The sequence below is a fragment of the Lissotriton helveticus genome, chromosome 1_1, assembly GCF_964261635.1.
Source record: "Lissotriton helveticus chromosome 1_1, aLisHel1.1, whole genome shotgun sequence".
NCBI lineage: Eukaryota > Metazoa > Chordata > Amphibia > Caudata > Salamandridae > Lissotriton > Lissotriton helveticus.
Window position 1 is genome coordinate 1,875,031,439 of NC_136057.1, and position 25,460 is coordinate 1,875,056,898.

The following is a 25,460-nucleotide window of genomic DNA, read 5'->3' on the forward strand; positions in this document are numbered from 1 at the left end:
CCTAGTAGCAGCTACTACTGCTTACAAAGCGGCGTTAAATCACAAAAAGTGGCTTAATGCCACTTTGTAAATATGGAGAAGGGCACAGCGCCACCAGAACATTGCTAAAAGTTATGTTCTGGTGGCCCTTGTAAATATACCCCTGTGTCTGTTATTTTCATTCAAAATTAACACCTACAGGCAGTACCAACCATCGGGTGTATCAGAGTCGCATACACAGTAGAAAATAGTCCTACTCTCAATTCACACCGCAGGATGGCACCAGACCTACCAAATCTGAAATTAAGGGCCTCTTTTACAAGCCCATTACGCTAACAAAGAGTCACTTGTTTTGTTGCACCGGCAGTGCAAGGGGCTTGCCTATATTTACAAGGCCACATAAAGTCACCCTTTGTGACGTTTCATGGCTTTGCAAATATGAGCCCCTTTTACGCATTACTGCGTGAAAGTGGTGCTCTGTGGGTGTTGCTGTGGGTGTTTCCACGCAAAATCCATGGAACCTGACACCTTCCCAGTTTTACAATTATTTGTAAAGCTGGGAATACATAGGAATCTTACGCCTTCCCCGGGGAGGTATAGGAGTGGCACAATGAGAAAAAATACTTTTATTTCTCCTCGTTTTGTCCTCTTTCTATGGATGCTGCATTCTGCAGCATACATAGAAAGAGGAAAATGTCATCAATGATTGTTGTTGTGCAGGAAGGTTTCCCACAAAAACAATCACCTCCTTCATTGGCGCATGGATGCTGTTTGTATGGCGTTGCAGGAGAGAAGGACAGGAATGAGCCGTATCTTGTAGATACGGCGCATTCCTACCCTTTTATTTTGACGCACAGCAGCGCAGCTATGCTGCAGAGCATCAAAATACAGTAAATGAGGCCCACATTTTATTGTGTGAGGTGTGGTTGGGGCTTGGAGCGAGGGGTGGGGTCTGGTGGGGGCAGAGGTTTGAGCACATCATCCCATTGTCATTCATGAAGGATGTCTGAGTCCAAGGTCAGGGGAGGAGCTTAGAGTCCGCAATATCTGAACACACCCCTTTCGCTTCCTCTCCAAAAAGTAAACTACAAAGGCTTCTGAGGCTGCCGCTGACATCCTGAATGTAGTGTCCTCCCTAGCCCAGGAGCATGCAATGAAACATGCAGCACACAGAGCTCTGCTGCAGATGTCTTTATTCTTCAACGTATGATCACACACTGAATGCATTGCCTCATAACTTTAACACCTCTCAGCTGCTTGGGTAATTTCTGTTTACAGTCCTCCCAGAACCACGAGGATCCTTGAGTGCATAATATCAAGGACTCTACATCTCCCTCTTTGTTAAATAGAAATGTACAAACAACTTTAACATCATATTTCCTCAATGAGTCATCGAGGTTAAGGGTGGGCGGAGTTGTACTATATGGAATTCCGCGGAGTTGCACAAAAACTCAGTGGAATTCCGCTGAGTTCCGCACCGTCATACTGTGAATATTAGATATTAAAATATCTATTGCAGTTTGCCTATAAAAGCTAACGCATATGGCAGTGAAGTTACAGCAACACTATTGTATCAAAAGTTCAAAACTTCCTACATAACACAACAGTATGAGCTCGAGCTCTCTTCAAACACCAGGTGTGAAGTGCACCCCGGTTTGAGAGTGACACACTGGTAAAAATGTTCTCTGCAAGGAAGATGCAGCATTTTAAACACACTGCACAACTGCACAGGCAGCAAATCACATGCAGCTTCAGCAATGCTTCATGGTGTCTCTTGGCACTGCTGGCTTCAGGGACAACATTAAAGCAAACAAATGATGGACGGAATGGTGACAATGCAAGCATTCTCCCCCAGTCAAATGGCATGGCATTGTGAGCAAACAAACGATGGATTTAGGCCCAGATCTCTGTATTGGGGTGAATGTATGACATTGTTCTGCATTCTGTCCATCAACTGTTGTTTTTGCATTTGTCACCCTGAGTGGGACGGGTATGCTCAGACATGACTTCCGTGCTCTCCATGCCACTGGAATTAAGCTATCCTGGCTGATGAGCGCTGAAAGCCCGAAACCGGTCCTAGGATGCTTGTTTCTAGTCCAGGGAGGACCTGGCTTGGCAGTTCGGGCTCGAATTTTCCCATGGGGCACAGGGTCAAGACTGATTTGCATATGGCTGGGTTCAAACTGGAATGGCATGGTGAGCAAAAAAACGATGAATTTAGGCCCAGATCTCTGTACTGGGGTGAATGTATGACATTGTTCTGCATTCTGTCCATCAACTGTTGTTTTTGCATTCAGGGACCATTCAGCCTCTGTGACCCTGCACTGTAGCTTGGCATGGATCATCAGACACCAGGTCCATGTGCAGCTTTGTGAGCGGCCGCCAGGAGGAAACTAAGAAGGATGGCCTCGCAAACACAAACAGTTCATCAGTTGAAGCCGCGGGGTGGGCCTGTCAGGGGACTGTGCCAGGCAATTGAGCACCACCACCCCCACCAGACGGAGATTGTGTTTCATTCTTGTGAGAAGGGGCTGCGTTTGGTGGGGACAGGAAGCCGCAAGCCAGGAAAACACTAAAGGGCCAGGCTCAACCGGTTGCCCAGAGAAGCAAACACACTGACAGAAAGAGCAGAGCATGCTTAGTGGGTGGCAGGGTCACACTCTGCTACACTCCGGAGGCAGAGTTTTTTGACAAAGTCCACACTCCCAGCAGGGGGTGGAGTTGGCAAAACACTGCAAACTCCGCTACAGAGAGTAGTTCACCACCCACCCTTAATCGAGGTGCTCAAACTGGTCTGCCAGATCAGGTGGTATGAGATAACAGAAGGGTACATTTATCATTCACTGATAAAACAGGCTCAGATTCTTGATCTTGACATTCAGGTGGGGTTGCCTTGCTCATGATCGCATCAGTAGACAAGCACCGAGGCAATGGTCTAAAGTGTGATGAGTCCTGTGTGACAGACTTCACGTGTCGATGAGCGGTCAGCATCTGTCCCTCGATCTTTACAACTCTCAGAGGGTCGACAAAAAATGGAGTGTCCGTTTTCTGCTTCCATTTTTGTTTGACCGGTACCCAGTGTCCTTTGTTGAAGACTGTGTCCTGAGCACGTCGGTGCCGATCACCATAGGTTTTCATCTTGCACTTTCGAGAAGCATCTGTGACAAGAACCTTATTGGTGTCCATTGATCGGTTCACTGTCCATTGTGGTAGCTTAGTTCAGATGGCTCTCCCAAATAGCAAGGTGGCAGGACTCTCATCAGTGGTGGAGTCTGGAGTTGGTTGATAGGCACAAAGGAATTGACACATGGCTAATTTTAGATTGATTCCCTCTATTGGTGCTCACAGAATCACTCTCTTAAGAGTGCTCATATATCGTTTGAGTACACTGGTGGCTTGAGGCCATAGAGGCATACTCCTTTGATACTTGATATTGAGTCACACAAGAAATGCCTTGAACTCTTTGCTATTGAAAGGCAGGCCATTGCTAGATTTGAGAACAGTGGGGATGCCCCACTCTACAAAGATGTCACCAAGCTGCCAAGCTTTGTCATGGGTTGTTGATGATACATTTTCCACCAAAGGAAAACGTGAGTATTCATCAATGACTACCATGAGATGATGTCCATGTTCTAGGGGCCCAAAGATATCAACAGCCACTCTCTCACAGGCATGTGCGGGAAGATCAGACATGGTCAATGGATTCCATTCACTTTGGGAAGTAAACAGTTACACAAATGGCATGCTTTTAGTTCTTTCTCAACTCGTTCATCTAAACGAGGGAAGCAAACTCAATCGCTTGGTGCTTTTTTGGTAGCTACAATGGCATGATGTCCTTCATGGGCCAGCTCAATGACTTTGTGTCCCAGGCGCTCAGGGATGACGAGCCTCGTGTCACTCATTATGATAGCCTCTCGGGTGATGGATAGTTCATCCTGTACGTTTTTGAATTTTTGAAATTCAGCATCTTCAGCAAAGGGTAAAATGCTTTTCTTACATGCTTGAGTTGAAATGAGATCTATGAGGATAATCATGTCCTTATCTGTATCAGTAGCAGCAATAATCTATTCAATGCATAGGGCTGCTAGCGTGCTGGTCCTCACAATGAAGTTGACATACTCTTCAGCTACTTTCAACGTTGAACTGTGGTGATTTAGCGGCACTCATGAAAAGTAATTGTCAGGGTTTTGATATTTCTCGGCTTGTGCACAATTTCATAGTCATACTCTTGCAGTCGCAACCCTGACCTCTCAATGCAAGGGGGCATCATAGCGTTTGGATTTCCAAAAATACACTCCTGGTGGTCCGTGATAATGGTGAAACGTTTTCCATATAGAAACACATGAAAATGTTCACAGGCTCACACAACAGCCAGATTCTCCTTTTCCGTCTGAGAACAGGCATGTTATTTATTTATTTAGAGTTTCTATAGGGCGAACAAGACTCAGGGTAGGGTATCAGAGTGCTTTACAGGGACAGCAGCGTGAGTATACATCATTTTACAAGACAAAACAGAACAGATACAATATCAAAGTTCTTACGAGGTTAGTTAGGTAGCACCAATGAGCATGTAACAGTAGGAGTACGTTTGTGTACGCATCAGTCATAGAGGGGAGGGTGTCACTGAGGGGAGCAAAGAAAACAAGTTCGAAGTTGTGGACTGGTTTGTGCCTTATGGAGTTAAGGGAGGAATTAGCTCATCAGGAATGATTTTGCTTCCCTTTTGATTAATTGTGTGGATGAGATTTTTCTGATGTGCGTTCAGTTTCAGACAAGCTTCAACTGGCGTAGGCCACATTGTGTCTCTAAGCATTTGGATGACCATTGTGTTGAGCAAGGATGGCCCTCAGCCCCACCAGACTTACATCTACTGTGAACTCAATATGTAGTTTGGGTTCAAAATAGGCTATTTCACTTGCATTCTCAATTGCATGTTTTATTCTTTTGAAACTTTGGTCACATTCAGGAGACCACTGGAATGTGACATATCCTTTTGTCAAGTCTCTCAATGGGACACTCACTTTCACAAAGTCATGAATGTACCTTGAGCAGTAACTGGACATGCCTGAGAAGGATCACAGCATGGTCACATCTTATGGGAGACAAGTAGATGACAGTGCTTTCATCTTACCTGGGTCAGGAACCATTCCACCATCAGAAAATATGTGCCCTATGGGGCAGATTTACAATAACTGACGCATCTCTGCATATGACCAGAGATTCATCAGTTCAAGTGCGCCATGCAAAAAACCCTTGCGCCACCATGGATGCGTCGCATTTACAATGTGGCACAAGGATTTACAGATGCGTCATGCATCTGTTGGCGCACCGGTAACGCATTGCTGGAGTCATGTCACAAGCAAAACGCAACTCCAGCAATGTTCAGGAATGCCTATTCCTAATGTGCTGCGTGACTCCTTACTCCTGCTTCAAGCAGGCATAAGGTTTTGATGCAGTGGCGTTGTAGAAATGACTCAGTGAAATCTTGTATATTTCACTGTGTCACTTTTACAAGGCTTTCTTGCGTCGGATCACCCACCCTGCATACATCATACCTGACGCAGGTATAATGTAACACAGAGCTTTGCAACATGACGCAGCTCCCTAGATGCGTCAGGTTGTAAATGTGTCGCAACGTGGTGCATTGTTTACGCCGCTGCTGCGTCACAAAAGTGACACAACGTCAATGTAAAAGTGTCGCAAGGGACTTGAAAAACTGCTCCAAAGCATTTAAGTTTGGTCTTGTGAAACTCAAACTTTGCTGCATTCAGAGTGAGGCCTGCATCAGCAAGTAACTGACACACTTGTGTAAGTGCCTTGTCATGTTCCTTTGGTGTTGATTCAAATACCACCACAGTAATTAAAAGCATGTGTAACAGGTTGAATTACTCAGCGTATAACATCCTGAAATATTTCCGCAGCTGAAGACACTCCAAAACTCAGTGTTTTGTATCTGAACAAACCAACATAAGTGAAAAAGTAGTAATGTGCCTACAAATCTCTTCCAGTTCAATTTGATGGTATTTCTTGTTCAAATCAAGGTGGAAGAAGACTTTGGCTCCATTTAGTTGCATGATCATGGCTGCTTTGTGGGGACCAGGATGTCTTTCTCTTTCGATTGCTTTGTTGGCCTGGTGCATATCAACACAAATGCGCACTGCACCTCCACTGTCCTTTTTGGCCACCACCACTGTGGGCGAATCTCACGGCGTAGGACTGGTGGATTGTTCAATTATGTCATGCTTCAACAACATTTCTAGTTCTTTCTCAACAGAATCTTGCAAGTGAAAAGCGACTCTGCGGTGCCGTCATGCAACAGGACGAATGTCCTCATTAATATGATGTTGCACTTTCATTTTCTTGAGTTTTCCTACACCATGAAACAACGCAGGAACTGACTTACAATTTCAGTTGAAGTACGAAGGTTGTAATTAAGAGATACCAGTCCCATGTCAGCAGCAGTGGCAAAACTGACTGGGCATGCACTGGATGAGAATCCTTGAAGGGCATGGATCACCACTTGCAATTATGTAATTTTGTGCTGCATGGTTGTTGTGAATGACCCTTGGCTTTCTAGTGCTTCAAAAGCAGCCCAAGTGTATACCTTTGTGCCTGTTGGAGTGAGGCAAGCCACAGGGGACAGGCAGTTAAACTTCTCCACAGGCATGATGTTAATCGAGACACCACTGTCTATGATGAAAGTTACTGGTTGATCATTCACTTTCAGTGTGATTTTGGGACAACGTCCAAGGGAAGTTTGCCATTATGTTTGGTCAACTTCTTTTGAATCATGGTCTTCTTTACAAGCTGCTAATCCTACATGTGCACGTCGCTCTTTGGTTACTACCATTAGCACACACCCATCTTCTTCATCAGTACTCAACAGAGATGTCAAGGAGCCTTTGTACGATGCGCTTAACGGCGATTGATCTAGCCTTGTTTCGATTTTGTCATAGTTGATGGTGCTTTTTAATTTTGTGGGCATGGTGAGAATGTTTCTGGAACCTTCTGGCACCCATTTTCTCTTGTTGTGCAGACAAATTGGATTTTTCTTTTACTTTGCAATCCATTATGAGGTGGTTTTCTTTCCCGCATTCCTAGCATGCCTGTCCAATGGCTGGATATTTAACTTCATGGGAAAATGTAAATCCACATCAAAAACATAACTTTGATTTCTTTAAAGATGTGTGCGTACTTACATCTTGTTTTTGCTTGTGCTTGCTTTACATGGTCATGGCCGATTTATGATGGGCGTTTCCACTTCCATATGAGCAGCTCATTGTTCTGCTCTTGAAACCAATAGCATTTTCTCCAGATTGTGTGTTTCTCTCAACATGCGCCTTCTAAACTAATCGGAAAGACAACCCTCAGTGATTCTGAGACACATGGCTTCTTCATTGGTGAAATCAGACAACTTTCAAAGCTTAATGAATGTATCTAGTCTTTCAACAAACTCATCCCTTGTTCCACCAACCTGTTGTTGTGCTTGGTTGAGGATGTATCTTTCATAGTTGATGTTCGGCATTGGATTAAACTTTGCTTCCAATGCCTCTTTTAACTTTTGGCATGATTTTGTTTCAGTTGGTGAAACTTTCTTTATCACTTCTTTCACTCCATCACCAGCAAGGTTCTTTAAGTATAAACTGGCAGATGCATCAACGTAGCCTTTTGCTATTCCTAAATAGCGATTTTTAAGGAATCGCTATTTAGGAATAGCAAAAGCCTATGCATGTAGGAATCGCTATTAAAATAGCGATTCCTAAACATTCCTTAATTGCTACTCGCAAATTGCTAGTCGCAATTAAGGAATGCTGTCCCATTCATTCCTATGGGCCTACAGGCCCATAGGAATGAATTGGAGATTGCATGAGCAATTTGCGAGAACCAGTAGGTACTCGCAAATTGCTCATGCAATTTCAAGGGTGTCAAAATGACACCCTGTTGCACCCCTGAAATTGATCTCTGCACTTATGTTGCACACACACATACCCTAAGGGCATGTGTGTGCACAACTTGAAACTTTGAAAAATGCACAAAAGTGCTTTTTTCAAAGTTTTAGCAAATTACCATGAAGTTCAACTTCATGGTAATTTGCTCCCCCTATTAGCGAATTCGCTATTTTTTTTACTTTCATGCATTGCATTTAGGAATCTCAATTTGGGATTCCGTAAATGCAATCGCAATTTAAGGAATCTCAATTTAGAGATTCCTTAAATTGCGATTTTTGCATTTGGGACGATGCATCCCAAATGCAAAAATACCGGTAGCAAAGGGGCAGATTCTGAGAATCTGCCACTTTGCTCCCGGCATTTACTTTGATGCATATGCCTGTTAATGATTTTCTTATCATCTTCTTCTTCTGCACATCTATGAAGTCATGGACTGTTTCGATCCATACAGCTCACCTGGCACCAATGTTCTGTTTATGATTTGTTGAGTGGCAGTGGTGGTTTCAGGAACGGGACTGCATTGTATTTTGCACTCTCCTTTTGAGTCATTGAGAGCACAGGGTGTTCTGGCAGCTTTTGCTGTACCCTTCGGCAACTTCTGCAAGCACAACCCTCGTGCTTGAACTTAGGCTACCACATGTGAATAAAGGTCGTAGAGAGCTTCACTTGCTTGTCAGTAAGTAGGTTTCTGCTTTCGTACATGGTTATAACTGCCATTAGCGCTTCATTTGCATGGACGATGGCTCTGTGGAATCCTGCAAAACAATATCTATTCTTTCAGCCTTACCAGCAGATTCTGGCAGGCTTTTTGAATGTACTTCTCTGTTGTGCCTTCAACTTCTCCCAGGGCCATGTGTGGGATGGAGTGGGGCTTTGACTCCACATACACCGACCTCAGACTGCTTCGCATCGATCTGCGCTGCATGTGGCATGCATGGGCAGTTTGCTATACAGTTGCAAACTCTTTAGAAGAGCAGTCTTGATTCTTCAGGGCATGTATCCCCTACTCCTCACCTGTTGTAGCATCCTCCTGAGCCTGGGAGCATGCAATGAAACACACCACACTCAGAGCTCTGCTACAGACATCTTTATTCTTCAATATACGACCACACACTGCACACATTGGGGCATATTCTCAAGAACTTATCGCCGAATTATCGGCACTTTAGCGCCGCAATAGTGGCGATAGATTTATCGGCCTATTCTCAAGCTGGTGCAAACTGACGATATCATCAGTTTCCCAGCGATAGCTGCCACAAAAAACATTGCCACAGAGCGACAACTAACAATGCAGAGTAGGCGTTCCCATGCAAAAACACATGAAAGCACCACTTCGCAATGTTCTCAACGACCAGCTAGATCTGAGATGCGATCCAAAAACAGGCGATAAGGCGGGTTAGCAGCAGGGATATAACACCTGCCTTTTATGGGTGTTAAGCAGGTCGACAACCTGCAGTATGAAAGGGAGCCCAGCCCAGAGCCACATCTGAAGACCAACACACGTCATGAAGCTACTGATCATGCAGCTCGAAGACCCAAGAGGGCCACAACACCCACCGCCACCACCCCCAGACTCCCACTCCCCGGACAACCACCGGGCAGCGCAGAGCAAGACAGCTGACCTTCCGAAAACGGCATGGCCCCTCAGCCACACAATTGCAGAATGTGGGGAGAGGTGGGAACCGAGTATGTGTGAAGGAGGCAAGTCACCCATGAATAAGAATGTACACAATGCCAAGTGTGGTGGTGATGTGCTGGACAGACTTCAGTGTGCAGAGCACAGACATGTCCATGTGGACATATACTGCTGGTGTTTGTAGTGTTGTGGACAGTGGACACAACCATGTTACCTCATGCAGTGGAGAAGACCTCGGTCATGTAGCCTTGTCCTCTGTACCTGCTCTAGCTACATCCATGATGCTTCGCGGTTGTTTGTGTTTTTTGTTGCCGCTCTTAAGTGATTTTTCCCACCTGACTTGTGGGACTTGCAGGCCTGGCGCTCCTTACCGCTGAATTTTATATCGCAGTTAGGCCCATCGCCACTTTTTTAACATTCTGGTTTAGATTTTTATCGCCGTCCCGGTAATTTTATCATGGGCATTTGACACGTTATTGGGAAACTATCGCATGTTACCGCCGTGTTTTGAATACAACATTAACACAAAGTAATTTTCCTGCAATAGACGGCGATATGAAAAATTGCGTTAACCTATCTTGGCGATGATCATCGCACGTTCTTGAGAATATCCCCCCATTGTCCCATAACATTATAATCACACCTTAACACCTCCCCGCTGCTTGCTTAATTTCTGTTTAAAGTCTTCCCAAAACCGTGAGAGCCCTAGCACTCATAATCTCAAAGACACTACACTGGGGAGTTTTGTGAACCCCCTGATGGATGTCAGCTGTACAGAGCCTCCACACAATGAACTGGAAACCCACACTCTGCAGGGATTTCCAACTCATGGTGTGCACACTGTGTGATATCAGTTTTTCACCACATTAGGATGTGAAGGAAGCTGATATTGTGTGACATACGGTGGTGCCGTGAGAATTGGCAGGTCTGTGGCAGGGCAGGGTATTTTATATTGCACCTGCAGTTGAATTTCAATGGTAATTACTGAATTTAGCACAATACAATTCCTTTAATAAGTTAGACGTTTGTACTAATGTGGCTAAGCCGCTGCAAGAGCAGTAAATCAGTAGAAGGACAAACAACAATAACATACCTAATGCCTTGTAAGTGATATAAAATGGTCTGACACAAACCAGAGGCTATACTACTGACAGGTAAATTTACATAACTTACTGCTTACCCTCAATTGCAAATCTCACTCATTACAGCAGAATTACGGGGGGTGAAGTGTTTTTAGCTACGTTTCAACAATGTCTGTTGGGGAGGCGGTGTAAGTGCTAGGACGAATTGAAATGGCCAATAAATAAATGTAAGTTTCTTCCTGTAGCAATAGAGTCAAATTAGTTAGATACCACACTTCAAAAGTAGTGCTAACACGATGCAGACAATAACAAAATCAAGATAGTTAACTTCGGATTTAAAGATAAACAGTTAAAGAACGGAATCAAGTAACTTGGGTTTTAGCCACATCAAGTGAGCACTGCAAGTACTAGTTATAACACAGCATTAGATGAAGTGATCACTTAAAGTGCTAACTTAGGACCAGTCTCTGACACAATTTTGGGTTGACTGGTATCTTAAATAGTTGAAGAGCTGGAGCAGCGCTGTTTTACCACCCAAGACAATGGAGAATGGTTGCTTGTCAATGGAACTTTAAAAGGCATGCACTGCTTTTGAGTTGGAATGCCACAGAATTTGTTGCCATTTTTAAAGTAAATAACAAAACATAACACAATCACATACAGGAAGCAACATAACAACACAGGGGCATATTACCAAGCAATAGCGATAATTATCGCTATTGCTTGGTTAGAGAGAAAATGTTACCGCTAAGCTGCGGCGATTTTTACCGCGGATAAACCTTGGTATTACCAAGGTTTATCGCAAATGCGATAAAAAACGGACGCAATGCATGAATATCGCTGAAAAGTCAGCGATATTCATGCATTATCGAGCTAATGCTCTTAGCCATGTTATCCACCTCCCATTGGATAACATGGCTAAGAACTGCTCAGGGGCAGGTGTTAGCTTTTGGAGATATTCGCGCTTAGCGCGAATATCTCCAAAAGTTGGTAATAGGAGATAGCGATGTTAGTGACTGTTTCCAGTCGCTAACATCTTGGCACGCCCACTTTGCATGTCATTAGTGATAAATATCACTGACATGCAAAGTGGGGCCCAAGATGGTCGCTATCTCCTACTAGCTGTCGCTAACTGGTGTTAGCGACAGCTAGGTAATAGGGAGATAATTTGATCTCCGCTTTCTTGGCTTTTAAAGCCAAAAAAGCGGATATAAACCCCCTTGATAATATGCCCCACAGTGTGTTAAAAATTATCGCCTTTTCAGCGGCAGAAAACTGCTGCTAAAGCGGTGATAATGGGCTTGATAATATGGCCTTGTGAATTCCAATAGAAACTCATGTTCTGGTGTGACCATGGGCTTCTATTGGAATTCTCCAGGGCATATTATCAAGCCCATTTTCGCCGCTTTAGCAGCAGTTTTCTGCCGCTAAAACTGCGATAATTTTAACGACCTGCTTGATAATATGCCCCTAAGTTTCTAATGAGTGGCACGATATTCCGAGTGGGTTTAAATACTGGAGTAAATTTACTGTAAGTAATTTAAAAGTGCAATTAGGCTGATGCTAAAGAAACTGATAACTCTTGTTTTTAATAGCAATAGCATGAAAATAAATGATCGTGACTGTGGTTCCGAATGTCTTGCCTGTGTAGGTGTTTAGGCGAAATTGCCCTAACATGGTGCTGGTGATGTAGCTTCTTCTCAGTGATCAGCAATTTTAGATCAAAAACTTCTGTTTGTGAATTACGATCTGACATTGGTGGTTATCTCTCCTCAAGCTGATGGATCTCCGCTGTACCCCTAGACATATCCCCTGGACTGCTGGCTCTCCACAATTTCCCAGTGTGAGGATTGCGGTGTATTATATGGTATGGTTGTGCGACCTCACTTTATAATACACTTCCAAAACTCACAGGTCTGACTTCGGTTCAGTCAGGCTCATTTGAAAAACCTTTAACTCAACCCTGGGTAGCTGTGACTTCAGGCAGCAGAGCTTAAACAAAGGAACTAGTGTAAAGCATTTAGAAGCACTAAACCACAAAATAATAAGTCTCACAACACGAAAGAAATCTGACACCAATTTCTAAAAATAGATTCGATTTTATGAATTTTTAGATACCAAGATGAGCAAAAGGCACTGGAGGGTTCCCGAGATACAGTTTTCCAAGTAAAATACAAATTTCAGCTTTTAGTCCCAAGGGGAAGGTTGAGGGGGGTCCCTGAAGGACTATTTGGCCAGTTACTTAGTCACCAAAGCTGACACAAGTCCATATCCACACCTTACATCCAGACCACAATAGACTTCAATGGAGGGGTCCTGATGTTAGGGATGCAGGATACTGAGGATGCTGAAAGATGCTCTGTGTACTGTGCAGTCGATGGGGGATGTCCCTGCAGTTTTCTTCAGTCCACGGATCAAGTGGGGTGATTTTGTGCACAGGGGCCGGTGTCTCTCGAAGTCCTCTTTGAGCCGGTAGACGGCCAGATGTGGCTGGGCTACCGATCTCCGTACACTGCGGGTCCAGCAGTATACTTTGGTGAAGGCTGGTGTCCCTCTTTGACGGCCAGTCTGGACTCAAACAACACTCCCTGGTCAAGCAGATTAGAGTACAACTTTTAGGTGCCGAGGATCAGTCCTTTGGGTTGCCAGCAGAGGTCAGCAGCGATTCAGAGAAAGTGGCAACTGTCTGGACAGACAGAATGAGTTATGTCAGCTTTGATGGCCCTGGTGCTGGTTGCAGAAGGGTAGCCAACTGAGCCTTGGAGTTATTTCTTTGGTCTGGGGCTCGGGAGTGACTACTACATGGGCCAGGAACGCAGGTACAGCCCTCTATTAGCTAACCAAGGTGTGGCAGGTGCAGTCCTTCTTGTGTCCTTTCTCCAGTTCCATTGTGGTCTGAGGATCAGGGTGCCAAGAGAGCCATATTTATGCCCCGAAAGTTCCCTGGGGGGATGATGTTGTCAATAGCCAATAGGCTACAAGGATCCCTCCCACCCTGTGACAACTTCTGGCTATGTGTGGCAACTAGCAATCCCAGGATGCACTATTCTGAACACTTCCAAGTTGACTGAAATCTTCCATGGATGTTATAAGTTGAGTAGCCCACCCTAGAGGTGTGGCTACCTGTGGGCTGCACGCCCACAGGAAAACCAGTTTGGGCACAGGTCTTCCCTCTCTGTTCCTGCTGCCAGCATGCCTACCTGAACAAAGAGGCAACCCTTCAAGAGTGTGATTGCCATTTGCCCACCAAAGTTTGCTTTGCTTTTGAATCTCGCTTTTTGGACCAACACCTGGAGTGGTTCCCTGCTAGGGAGAGGTAATACAGCTTCCTGTAGAAAGCTTCTACTGTTTCTGAGCCAGGGAGTCATTCCCGCTACTCCCCTGGAGGGCAGAAGACTGTCTGGTGACCAGCAACTTTGTGAGGCCACTGGACAAACTATACAACAGTGTGGCAAGTTTCTAGAATTTTGCTTTCCTTGAAAGTGACACCATGGGGTCCATTACGATGGCAGGTGGACAAAGTCCGCCCACCATCTTATCGGCAAATGGGACCACCCGCTATGTGTGCAGCGGTCCCGCAAATCCAATTAGGATGCGCCTGCAACACTGGTGGGCGCATCAGCTGCACCTCCTGCAATGTAAAAAAGGCATTTGTGCATTTGCATGCACAACGTGGCAGGCACTGTGCGGTGCCTGCCACGTTGTACCATAGGTACCCCCCATGTGCACCCCCACCTCCCCAACACCCTGGGGACCTGCAACAGGCCCCCACATTCAGACTCTGCATGCCTTTCCATGGCAGCAACGTCGCTATGGAAAGGCACATCACCGCCTGCATCTTGATATGGATGGCGGTGTCTTGCAGACACCATCACCATATCAAACCCCTTTTCTGCCCGGTCACCTGTTTGACCAGCGTAAAACTGGCGGACAGCCTTTTCGTCCGCCAGGGTCCCCCCCCGCCATCCTAATATGGCAGAGGAAATGAGAGGTGGGCGGTGAGTAATGGCGGGCGGGCGGATCGCCAACGCCATATGGGCGGTGGTGATCGACCCGCCATTATAATAGACCCCCAAATTTGACTTGGGCATCACATCAGGTTTAATGCCACGATTCGTTTGATACCTTGAAGTGTCCATTTTAGAAGTCCCATTCAGAAGTTAGCCGGGCTGAAAGATCACCCAGTAACTCTGTGTTAGCCAATGTGGCTACTAACATTATCACAGCAAAAACAACAGTTTTGAAGTTTTGCTGTTAGGACATATTAAAAGTACATGTTCTACTTAATAATATACAGCTCCCTGCCTCAGGGCTCTATAGGCCTTCCTTAGGGGAGAGTTATATATATATTGTTAAGGGAAGTGGGGGGTTTGCCATTGGTTTATATGGCAACGCCAAACTAGCAGTTTAAAAGGGAAACAGCCATTACAATGCGGCTGTTACCAAGCAGAGCCATTTCCCCGCATGCGTTACAACGCATATACTGCTTCCGCTCATAGCTTCCACCACACACTTTTTTTTACAATGTATGTGGTGAGGGCATATGCTGATAACGGTGGTAAAGGCACCTGCGTGGTAAAGGCTATCAGCATTGTTAGATGAGCAAAAAAATCCTTCCGCTTCCTCTTGATGGTCTGTGCCACTCCTCACAAGAGTTGCCTCATCATCGCCCTGTTAAAGTAAGGGGGATTGGGCCTGGTGTTGGTGGGTATGGATTTTGGCCTTTCGACTGGGGATGTTTTTTTTTTTAAAGGAAAGGGGCCAGCAGTAGGTCACGCTGGAGTACAAATTTAGGGTTAAGGGCATTCGGCGGGAATTTTTTAAAAGGGTTGGGGGCCAGGAGGGTGTCGGGCTGGGGTCTAAATTTAGAGCTTTGGGTATGGGGTTGGGTGTAATTTTTAAAAGGGCGCGAGATGCTAGGAGTCATGCTGGGATCTATTTTTAGGGATTAGGTCAGGGGTCGGGTATTTTTAAAAAGGGTTGGGTTGGAGGTGCCGGGGACCAGCTTGAGGATTAAGGGCATGGATCAGGGAAAACGTTTATCATGCATAGGCCGTTAACGTACATGCTTTACAATAAAATAAGTTGTAAAAACATGCGTGGTAAAAGTTATGCATGGTAAAGGCATTTGCGTTGTAACGCATGCGTGGTAAAGGCATGCATTGCAATGGAATACGTTGTTCGCCACAGAACCATTTAAAACTGCTTTTCCAGGGTGCAGTGACAGGTTGGAAGCCAGTTTATACTTTGTCATACACAGGGTTGCACAACCTGTGCTGCAGCCCTGTGGGGACACTCTGTATAATATGCCCTGGGTTCCCTTGGTACCATATCCAAGTGACCTACAAATAAGTCAGCTTATGCCAATTGGGGATAGCCAATTCAAAAAAAAAATTGTAAGAAGCTAGCACATTGTCACTGAGGTATAGTTAGTAGGCCTCTGTGCACTCAGATTAAATTAACCGACAGCTAGTTGTCCAAATAGGAGCAAAAAGTGAGGGGACACCTGCAAAAAGCCTGTTTCCTCACACCATGTGGATCAATAGATCAATCACCATTTGTAGAGCGCAGCACTGCCACCCCCTAGGGGTATCTGGGAACTGAGGGTGCTGGATCGCCATCAAAAAGTCAGGTCTTAAGTTTCTTTCTGAAGTCTGCCAGGGAGGGGGCTGTTTGGAGGTGGAGGGGCATGTCATTCCAGATCATGTTGGCGATGTAGGAGAAAGAGCAGCCACAGCTGTGGCTGCGATGGATGCGGGGTGTGTGTTTGTGTGTGTGTGTGGGCGAGTGTGGAGGAGTGCAGGTGTCTTTCAGTCAGATGGAAATTCAGCCAATGGTTGATGTAGGATTGCAGAGAGCTTTGTAGGCATCTGTGTGTGAGGATCTTGAACTGACATCTCTTCTGGATTAGGAGCCAGCTGAGGTTTCAGAGGTGGGGGTAATGTGGGTATGTTTGAGGAGGTCCAGGATGAGTCTGGCTACAGCGTTCTGTATGGTCTGGAGACTTTTGAGGAGCTGGGTGGAGATGCCGGAATAGAGATCATTGCCATAGCCAAGGCAGGGATATGCCCTGTCCTCGGTTATTGACTCTTCAGAGTACCCCAATGGATGCCTTTACCCCTTCTTGAAGCTGTCCATAATGTCTGTGTATTCCTTATGTGTAGTTGGTTTTGCACTCTAGCCCATGAATAACAATTCTTGGTTGTGCCACTGTACCTACTTCTCCCTGTATCATTGCTTTCCGCGTTTGTTCTATGGAGTCAGTACTTTTGACTCTACAGTGTCCTAATGGATGCCCCTGCCTAGGTTATGTGATTTCTTCCTTAGACATTCTTCCTCAGGCTATCTTTCATCAATGACCTTACACATGATCCTCCCCTCATGATTAGTATCCCTCTGTGGTAGTCCTAAGGATGTCTCTGCCTGGGCTGATGACCCTCACCAGTATGCCTCTTAGATTATCCCCCCTTAAAACATCCCAACCAACGGAAACTTGGCTCCTCCTGATTACTTTTTCTATGCCCTGCCACTTACAAATATGCGATTCATAGATATGTTTCTTTAATTATTTTATTTATTTTTAAAAACAACATATATTTGTTAAAGACAAACTGTCATACCACCCATATAAATATTTACAACATACTTCCAACATAGCTTACATTTGTATAACTATACGAAATGTATCCTCACTCTTCATTCAGTAATCGATTTACCATAAAACAGTGCCTGTATGACTTTCTATTAGTTAACCATTCACAGTTATCTGGCTCAGCACCAGCATCTGGACATTGTAGGTCTGGCAAGAACCAAATCAATCAATCATTTCAATCAATCAATCAATCATTTGTAAAGCGCACTACATACCCGCAAGGGTCTCAAGGCGCTGGGGGTGGGCGCAACTGATCGAACAGCCAGGTCTTGAGTATCCTCCTGAAGGTCAGCACGTCTTGGGTCTGTCGTAGGCTCAGGGGGAACCAAACTCCTATATCTTTATACAATTGGCGGGCAACCGTTACATGGAAGGTCGTTTCCTCCATTTTGTTCCCAGAAGGGCAGATCTCATCCTTCTTTCTATTTTGGAAAATTGCCTGGGGTACATACTCCTTCACATCTGGGCGTTGCCAAATACTGCTCGTAGTCCATACTGACCCATCAACTTAAGCCGAAACCTTTTACTAAGTTTTATATATTTGTGTTTGCTTATTCAGCTTCATATCCTTATGATTATTGTGTAACAAAACTATTTTCTAGTTGCTCAATTGGAGCATAATAGCCTTGAAAAAGCCATACTTACGAAACATATGTCGGCTGAATCTGATGTCGACTATATCTTCATTTGGCTGTGATACTGAACCGCACGTCTCAACCAACAGACATACATATGTGTATACTTTATAAAATCTCTATACATAGCTGTTTGGATGTCATCAATACCTCATGTTATGACACATGTTTAACCTCATCCCTACATAGAATGGAATGTTTTGCTAAGATTTATGTTACTTGTCCAATTAATAGGACTGACTGTTTAGTTGTTTAATCTTCTACCTTTAATTGAAATACTTTCTGATACTGTTTATCATTGACACATTTGGTGTGCTCTAGACAATTTTCTGTATTCTGAGTGATGTATCTCCCATCACTCTAATTACACCTTTTAGGTACTACTTATATCATTAGTGGTGATAATTGTATACCTTGTTCCTTTATACACAGCCACAATATACTAGTGATATGCAGTTAATAATATCCACTTCTACCATTGTAAACTAGTTTTTATATTGTCCACTCTAGTTACTGGTGATTGCCTTTAGTTTTTACCTGGCCCATCCTTAATAGCATGAATTGCCCAATTAAGTGCCTATTATTAAAAGACATATTTCTGGTTAGATGCCAAGAAGATGCCAAGAAGTAGCCATGTTTATCTTCCCAGCAGTGCATCCGTGAATATTGCTTCCATAGCTGGTCTTTTCCCTAATATATTTAAGTGACACTTAAGTGAATGCATTTAATAGTGACCACTTCCATTTTTCTCCTAAACCAGGTGATCCCTTTTGCTGCAAACTGTGATCAGGATGAGTGCGCATGCTTGGACCCGAGTGCAGAGGAGAACCAATCGCGACAGCATGGCGTGCGCTAGCCCACAGTCTGACCATGAGGATGCTGGGCCAGTCACCGAAGAGGGCACCGGTCAACATGAAGCCGAGGGAGAATGGGACATTGTGTATATGAAATGTGTGCTCATTAACTTATATGAAATACTGTGTAACCTGTGTATATTGGGGACATTAAAAGAATGTGGACAGTCAAGCTATGATGCAGAATTATCCTTGTTATGACCCTTGGGAGCCACTTTTCCTATGCCATTCACACATTTTCTTTACTGGCTATACTATACACAGGGGAAATACATTGAATGTCAATGAATTTTATCTTCTGTCTGTGCACGTGAATTTCATGCAGGAACAGTCCTTGAGGAGAAACTGAAAGCAGATATTGGAGTGGTAGTTGCCTTGTAATAGAAATCATTGATTTGAATGGAATAAATGTACAATGGCACATATTACAGTCAAATCAAATCAAAATGATCTTTATTCGGTTTCAGATAATAAAACCATAAAACCACACAACAAAATATGATAAAACGGTCCTCACAGGCACATACCATATAAAACAATAACCTTAGTTTAAAATAAAGTCAGGGGTACAATAGCTCCAAAGTCACACATACAAAACCAAATGGAAAGATCGGTCTAATTAACACAATTAATCACATCTGATAAATACATTATTAATGCAACAGGTGAGCGAAAAGATACAAAGTGCGTGGTGCGTTAGATGGTATGCTGAAAATAGGATGATTAGTCGCAACTAGACATGAGCCTGACAGCAGATTTCAAAAACATTTGCACATGAAAAACAGTGCTGCCCGTAAGCATTTGTAAAACGATAAAAGCGGGTCCCACTGGCCTGAAATTAGCCTTTTTAAGGATCTGAACTAAGAAGGTCTTTCTAGGTGTGTCATAAAAACTACAAAATATAATACAATGAACCATGTCCTGTGGGGATTTTCCATCACAACCACAAGGCGACAAGCTTTGGCCGTTACACTGCCCCTTTGGATGGACGAGAAGGATATCAAAGAGATCAAACCGAAACCTGGTCAACAGAAATCGATCATATGAACTTACGAGCCCCAGCAAGTACGGCTCCACCGTCAGGATTGTTCTTAACATGATGAAGCGACGTACACTAGGCTTCCCAAGATCCTTCTCTTCCCTGGGCAGTGACTGCTGCGCAAAAAAAGGCACTTTTATGTGGTTCGAGTCCTTCTTGTTTATCAGATCAGGGTGATAAAAAAGGGCTCCTCTCACCAGGCTCCTGAGACTCTCCTCGATGTACTTAAGCCAGGGTATTCAGGAGACATGATCACATATAATAATCATGTGCTGACGCCTAACCTCAAATTAGTTCTCTGATGACTAGTAAAACAGGGTGTGGTATTGTATGTACCTATAAACCTGCGATTTGGCAAGCAGAACACACAGGAATATAACAGGCACCATCATTGTCTGGAGGAAAAGGCAACATTCAAACAGTTGGGAGAGTATGTTTACCAGGTAATAGCATTTTTCACATGGCAGTTCCACACAGGGCCATTTTGGCCCCCAGACAAAGCAGTGCACTGGACTCTGCCTCCATAATCACTCACAGGAATAAAAATGTTTCACGTAAAATGAGTGTTAAATTCTGGTCTACATGGGGCCCCTATGCAGGTGGGGTCACCGGGCAACTGCCCAGCATGCCAATGCGTTAAGACGCCACTGGTTCCACATAAGAATCAGTTTCAGATCACCCACCTCTTTTGGTGTCACCAGGTGACACACGCTACCGGCTCCCTTCACATGGTCATAGTGAGAAATAAGTGAACTGGATTCCATCACAAAAAGCATCACTTTTTGTGACACTCCAGTAGTGCAGTGTGCTGGCTCTTATTTACAGGGCCACGCAAAGACGCTCTGCATGGCTGTTCATGGCCTTGTAAATGTGGCCCCTTTCACGCATTACTTTGAGTGAAATGGGCGTTCCATGGGTTTTGCTGTGGTTGTTCCTGCACAACACTCATGGAATCTGATGCATTCCCAGATGTACATGGTTTTGTAAACCTGGGAATGTGTCAGACTCTAATGCCTCCTCAGGGAAGACGTAGGGGAGAAGCAAGGAGGAAAAATATCTTTATTTAGCCATGTTTTCCTTTTTTCTATGTGTGCTGCAATATGAAGAGGAAACACCTCTCGTGATTATGTGGTGGAAGGTGGCCCTTCCTGTACAAAAACAATCATCCCTACAATGCAGGTACCCTTGCAGCATGGTATAAGGGGGCCTGTGTTGGCACATGGCAGCCCATTGTGGGCCAGGGCAGGGGAGAAGGACAGGAATGCGTCATTTCTCATAGATATGGTGCATTCCTGCCATGTTCTTTTGATGCAGGGCAGCACAGCAAGATTCCCTGCGCTAAAACCTCGTAAATGATGCCCTAAGTTTCCAGCTCGTGCTTAGAGTCTCCGCACTGTGAGGCCACTGTGGGCTCAACAAGCCACCAGGCTTTTGGAAGGCAGACCCAGATAACTTTGTTTTTGTTGTTTTGGAGGCTAGTTGTCGCTGTGGCCCAAAGACAACCTCTCCAAGAATCCTGCTCCTCCTCCACTTCCTCCTCCTCTCTAGAATAATGACATGGTTGAGAATTATTTTAAAGTTGGCAGGTCTGAAAATGGATGACAGAACACACAGAAAATGGTTTCTGTCAGCGATTGTATTCTGAAATAAATTTACATGCATTTCACTTCCACACTCACAATCCGCCTACATGTGAATGAGAATTTCAGTCTAGGTACACTCTCTCCCCACAGCTCTGCTGTGCCCTCTCTTGCCTCCAGACCCCGACCTCCTCCTTGGGAGGGTCGAGGCTGCTGCCCGCTCCTGCGCCTGCTGCCCGCTCCAACTGGGACCAGACTGCCTGCAACCTCTGTAACCTTTCTCAGCAGTTTTTTCTTAATTTTTTCCTATTGTGCCACTGTTATTGTGCCCATCTGTGTCTTGCTTCAATTCCACCACTGTTTTTATTTTCTCGTGCCTGCCTGTTCCTTTTGCCTTTCGCTGCTGCTGCCCCTGTGGCTCTTCCTCCCCAGAAATACCCCCGGGAATTCCCCCGCCGGAATTCCCCCGCCTCCCACCCTCTCCTCCCTCCCACCTCGCCTACTTAATGGTTGCCGCTGCGTGGTCGCACAGCGGATGCGTGCATCGGGCTCACCGCTGGGGTGCCAAAGGCAATCCCATCTGCGCCCCCCTGCGACCCGACTGTGGCCAGCGCCAGAAACCCTGGACTTTCCACAACCCATCGCTATGACACCACCCTCCCCGCACTCAACCCTGGAAGACTTAGAGAATGCCAACAGGCCTCGTCGAACACAACCCATGGCCAGTTCCCCTGCCTGCACTGCCACCAGACACTCACCGCCACCCCGGCCTCCAACACCACCGACGCCAGCACCGGCGACACCCTAAACTGCATCCTCCTCAACATACGCTCGGTACACAAACACGCCATGGAAATCTGGAACCTACTCGACTCTCTCTCGCCCAACATCGCCTTCTTCACAGAGACGTGGACCAACGCATCCTCTGCCCCGACATCAGCACCGCCATCCCAGATGGATACAAGATCCAGAGGAAAGATCGCCCCAACCACCCAGTAGGGGGCCTCACCATCACCCACAAGAGTACCCTCCGCCTCATCACCTACAGAGAAACCTTCCCCACCTGCACTTCCAGATTCAGAACACCCCCAAAGCCACACTCCATGGAACCCTCGTATACAGACCCCTGAACATCCTTCGCCACCACCATCACCGACTTCATCGCACCCATGCCATCGCCTCAACAAACTACATACTCATTAGAGACCTGAACTTCCACCTCGACAACCCCAGCTTGCCCCGCTGCGCAACCCTGACAGACAACACCCCAGGAAAGCCGCCTGGTTCACCACAGCTGTCTAAGAATCCAGACGCACCTGCAGACGCCTGGAGAAGAACTGGAGAAACCCCAAAACAACTGAAAACCACACCACCTACAAGGATGCCATGACGGACTACCACAACCAGATCAAAGCCACCAAGAGGAACTTCATCAACAACAAAACACTGACCAACTCCACCCACTCCATGGCACTTTTCCGTGTCATTCAAGAATTCACAAACCCACGCAGCAAAGCCACAGACATCACCCCATCCCAAAACCTCTGTGACAAGCTTGAAACCTATTTGCACTTCAAGATCAAAAACCTCTACGACAACTTCATCGACCATCCACCAGGCACCACAGATGGCCCCCTAACCCCCAGAAAAACCAGCCAGCCCAACATCTTCAACTGGACACCGAACATGGCCGAAGACACCACCTCGACCATGAAAAGCATCCACTCGGGGGCTCCCACTGAACCCTGCCCCCTCACATCTACCGCACCATCAACATCACCTTCAAAACAGGCACCTTCCCAGCCGACTGGCAGCGCGCAGACGTCAGACCTCTGCTCTGCAGGAAACTGACACGATTCATTGAAGAGAACGCCGTCCTCGACCCATCCCAATCCATATTCCGAAGCAACCACAGCACAGAGATCACCCTACTTGCCGCCACGGATGACATCCGCACCCTCCTGGACCAAGGCCTTCGACACAGTCTCCCACCACACACTAGTCGCCAGTCTACACAACACAGGCATACAAGGAATAGCCCTGGACTGGATCCGATCATTCTTCACCAGAAGAAGCCAAAGGATCAGACTCCCACCCTTCCTCTCCAACTCCACAAAAATCCGGTGCGGAGTCCCACAGGGTTCATCCGTGAGCCTCACCCTCTTCAACATCTACATGGCCCCCCTCGCAGCCAACGTCCGACAACATGGCCTCAACATTGTATCCTACGCCGATGACACCCACCTCATCCTCTCCCTCACCAAAGACCCCACCACTGCCAAACTCAACTTCCAGAAAGGAATGCAAGACGTCGCAGTCTGGATGACCAACAGCTGCCTGAAGCTCAACGCCGAGATGACAGAAGTCCTAGTCCTCGTACCACCCCTTCTGCTTGGGACAGCACCTGGTGGCCGACTGCCCTCGGAAGCCCACCTACCCCCTCAGACCAAACCAAGAACCTCGGCATCGTACTTGACTCATCACTCACTGTGAACAAACAGGTCAATGCCGTCACCTCCAGCTGATTCAACACCCTCCGCATCCTCCGCAAGACCTTCAAGTGGATCCCCCATTAGTCAAGGAAGACAGTCACCCACACACTCATCACCAGCAGATTGGACAATGGAAACGCACTCTACACTGGCATCAACATATCCCTACACCGCAAAATCCAGAACACCGCCACCAGACTCGTCCTCAGCACCGCCCGACACAAACTCATCAGTCAAAAGCTACGCAGTCGCCACTGGCTCCCCGTGGAGAAAAGAGTCACTTTCAAAATCCTCACTCACGCCTACTAATGCCTACACAAGAATGGACCCAAACACCTCAACGGCAGAATCAACTTCCACGTACCCAAAAGAAACCTACGATCTTCCAACCTCACACTGGTTGAAACCCCGCGCATCCACAGAGCCAGAGCAGGCGGAAGATCCTTCTTCTCTCACATTGCAGCCAAGACCTTGAACGAACTACCTGCAGACATCAGTCGCGCCCCCTCCCTGAACACCTTCAGGAAGACCCTCAACACTTGGATCTACGGCTAAACAGATCTGCGGAGCCCCCCCTCACCCTCAGCACCTTGAGACCCTCATTGGTGAACGGCATGCTTACAATTCCCTGATTGATTGATGGAGAATTAGATTTTCCTTTTCTGTGCATTTTTCTGAAAACATATTTGTAGCGGAATAATGAGCACAGAATTCGTAATACTCCTATTAACTTTTATTTATTTTATTTTGTTAACACATTTTAAATGTGCAGGCCTGTGACCGTTTCAGAGAAAGAATAATTTATTTCAAATTAACAGCAATTTCATTAATAACCTTTTTATCAATGCTCTAAGTATAAATAAATATGCAATCCTGCAAATAAAGGTCATACAATTACAGCAAGTAAACAACCACAAACTCCCAAACAAACTAAAAGATAACTATTTAATGACAAAATGTAAGTGAAGAAGAAAGAAATAAAGGGAGATATTTACAATAAAATGTCAGCTCACGGTGTTACTCCAAAATTAGTAACATCACACTCCGAAATTTTTTAAACGCAGGGATGTGCCGTATTTACAAAAATACGGTGCACCCCTGCATTTCCCCTTGTGCTGGTGCTAAAAAAGCTGCCTAGCGCCAGCGCAGGCACCCTTGCACCATGTTGCCAGGTGTCTGCACTTCAGGGGCGATTGTTTATATGCAGGAATGGATATCTTCCTAAACATAAACCATATTTAAAGGTGTTTTGCTGTTTTCATGTGTGCTGGAGAATGCAGGACACATAGAAAGAGCAAAATACGAGGAGAAAATAAATTCTACTCGCATTGCCATTATAAGACCAGGTATTACCTTGTCTTAGTTTTTGGCTCTGCCCCATCCTTGCAAATACGGGGCAGAGTCAAAAAGCAATGGGAGTTGGGGCGGTTAGCCCACTGCAACACCCAATGCATGTCCCTTTCACTCTAAGTGAAGTGTGAAAAGGGGCCTTATTTACAAGTGAGAGTTATTTATAAGTGGCTTAACGCCACCTTGTAAATAAGGAGAAGGGGATGTTGCCA

At 45.6% G+C, this 25,460-nt stretch overlaps 1 protein-coding gene across 1 annotated transcript in view; it reads left to right on the forward strand.

The window, feature by feature from the left end:
* Nucleotides 1–18,959, forward strand: part of PAPPA2 (pappalysin 2) — an 888,990-nt gene extending 870,031 nt beyond the window's left edge. The window contains exon 22 of the mRNA XM_078650337.1: nucleotides 18,694–18,959. Within this exon, the coding sequence (XP_078506463.1) occupies nucleotides 18,694–18,789 (96 nt within the window). The 3' untranslated portion in view covers nucleotides 18,790–18,959. The remainder of the gene's footprint in view (nucleotides 1–18,693) is intronic.
* Nucleotides 18,960–25,460: the final 6,501 nt, after the last annotated feature.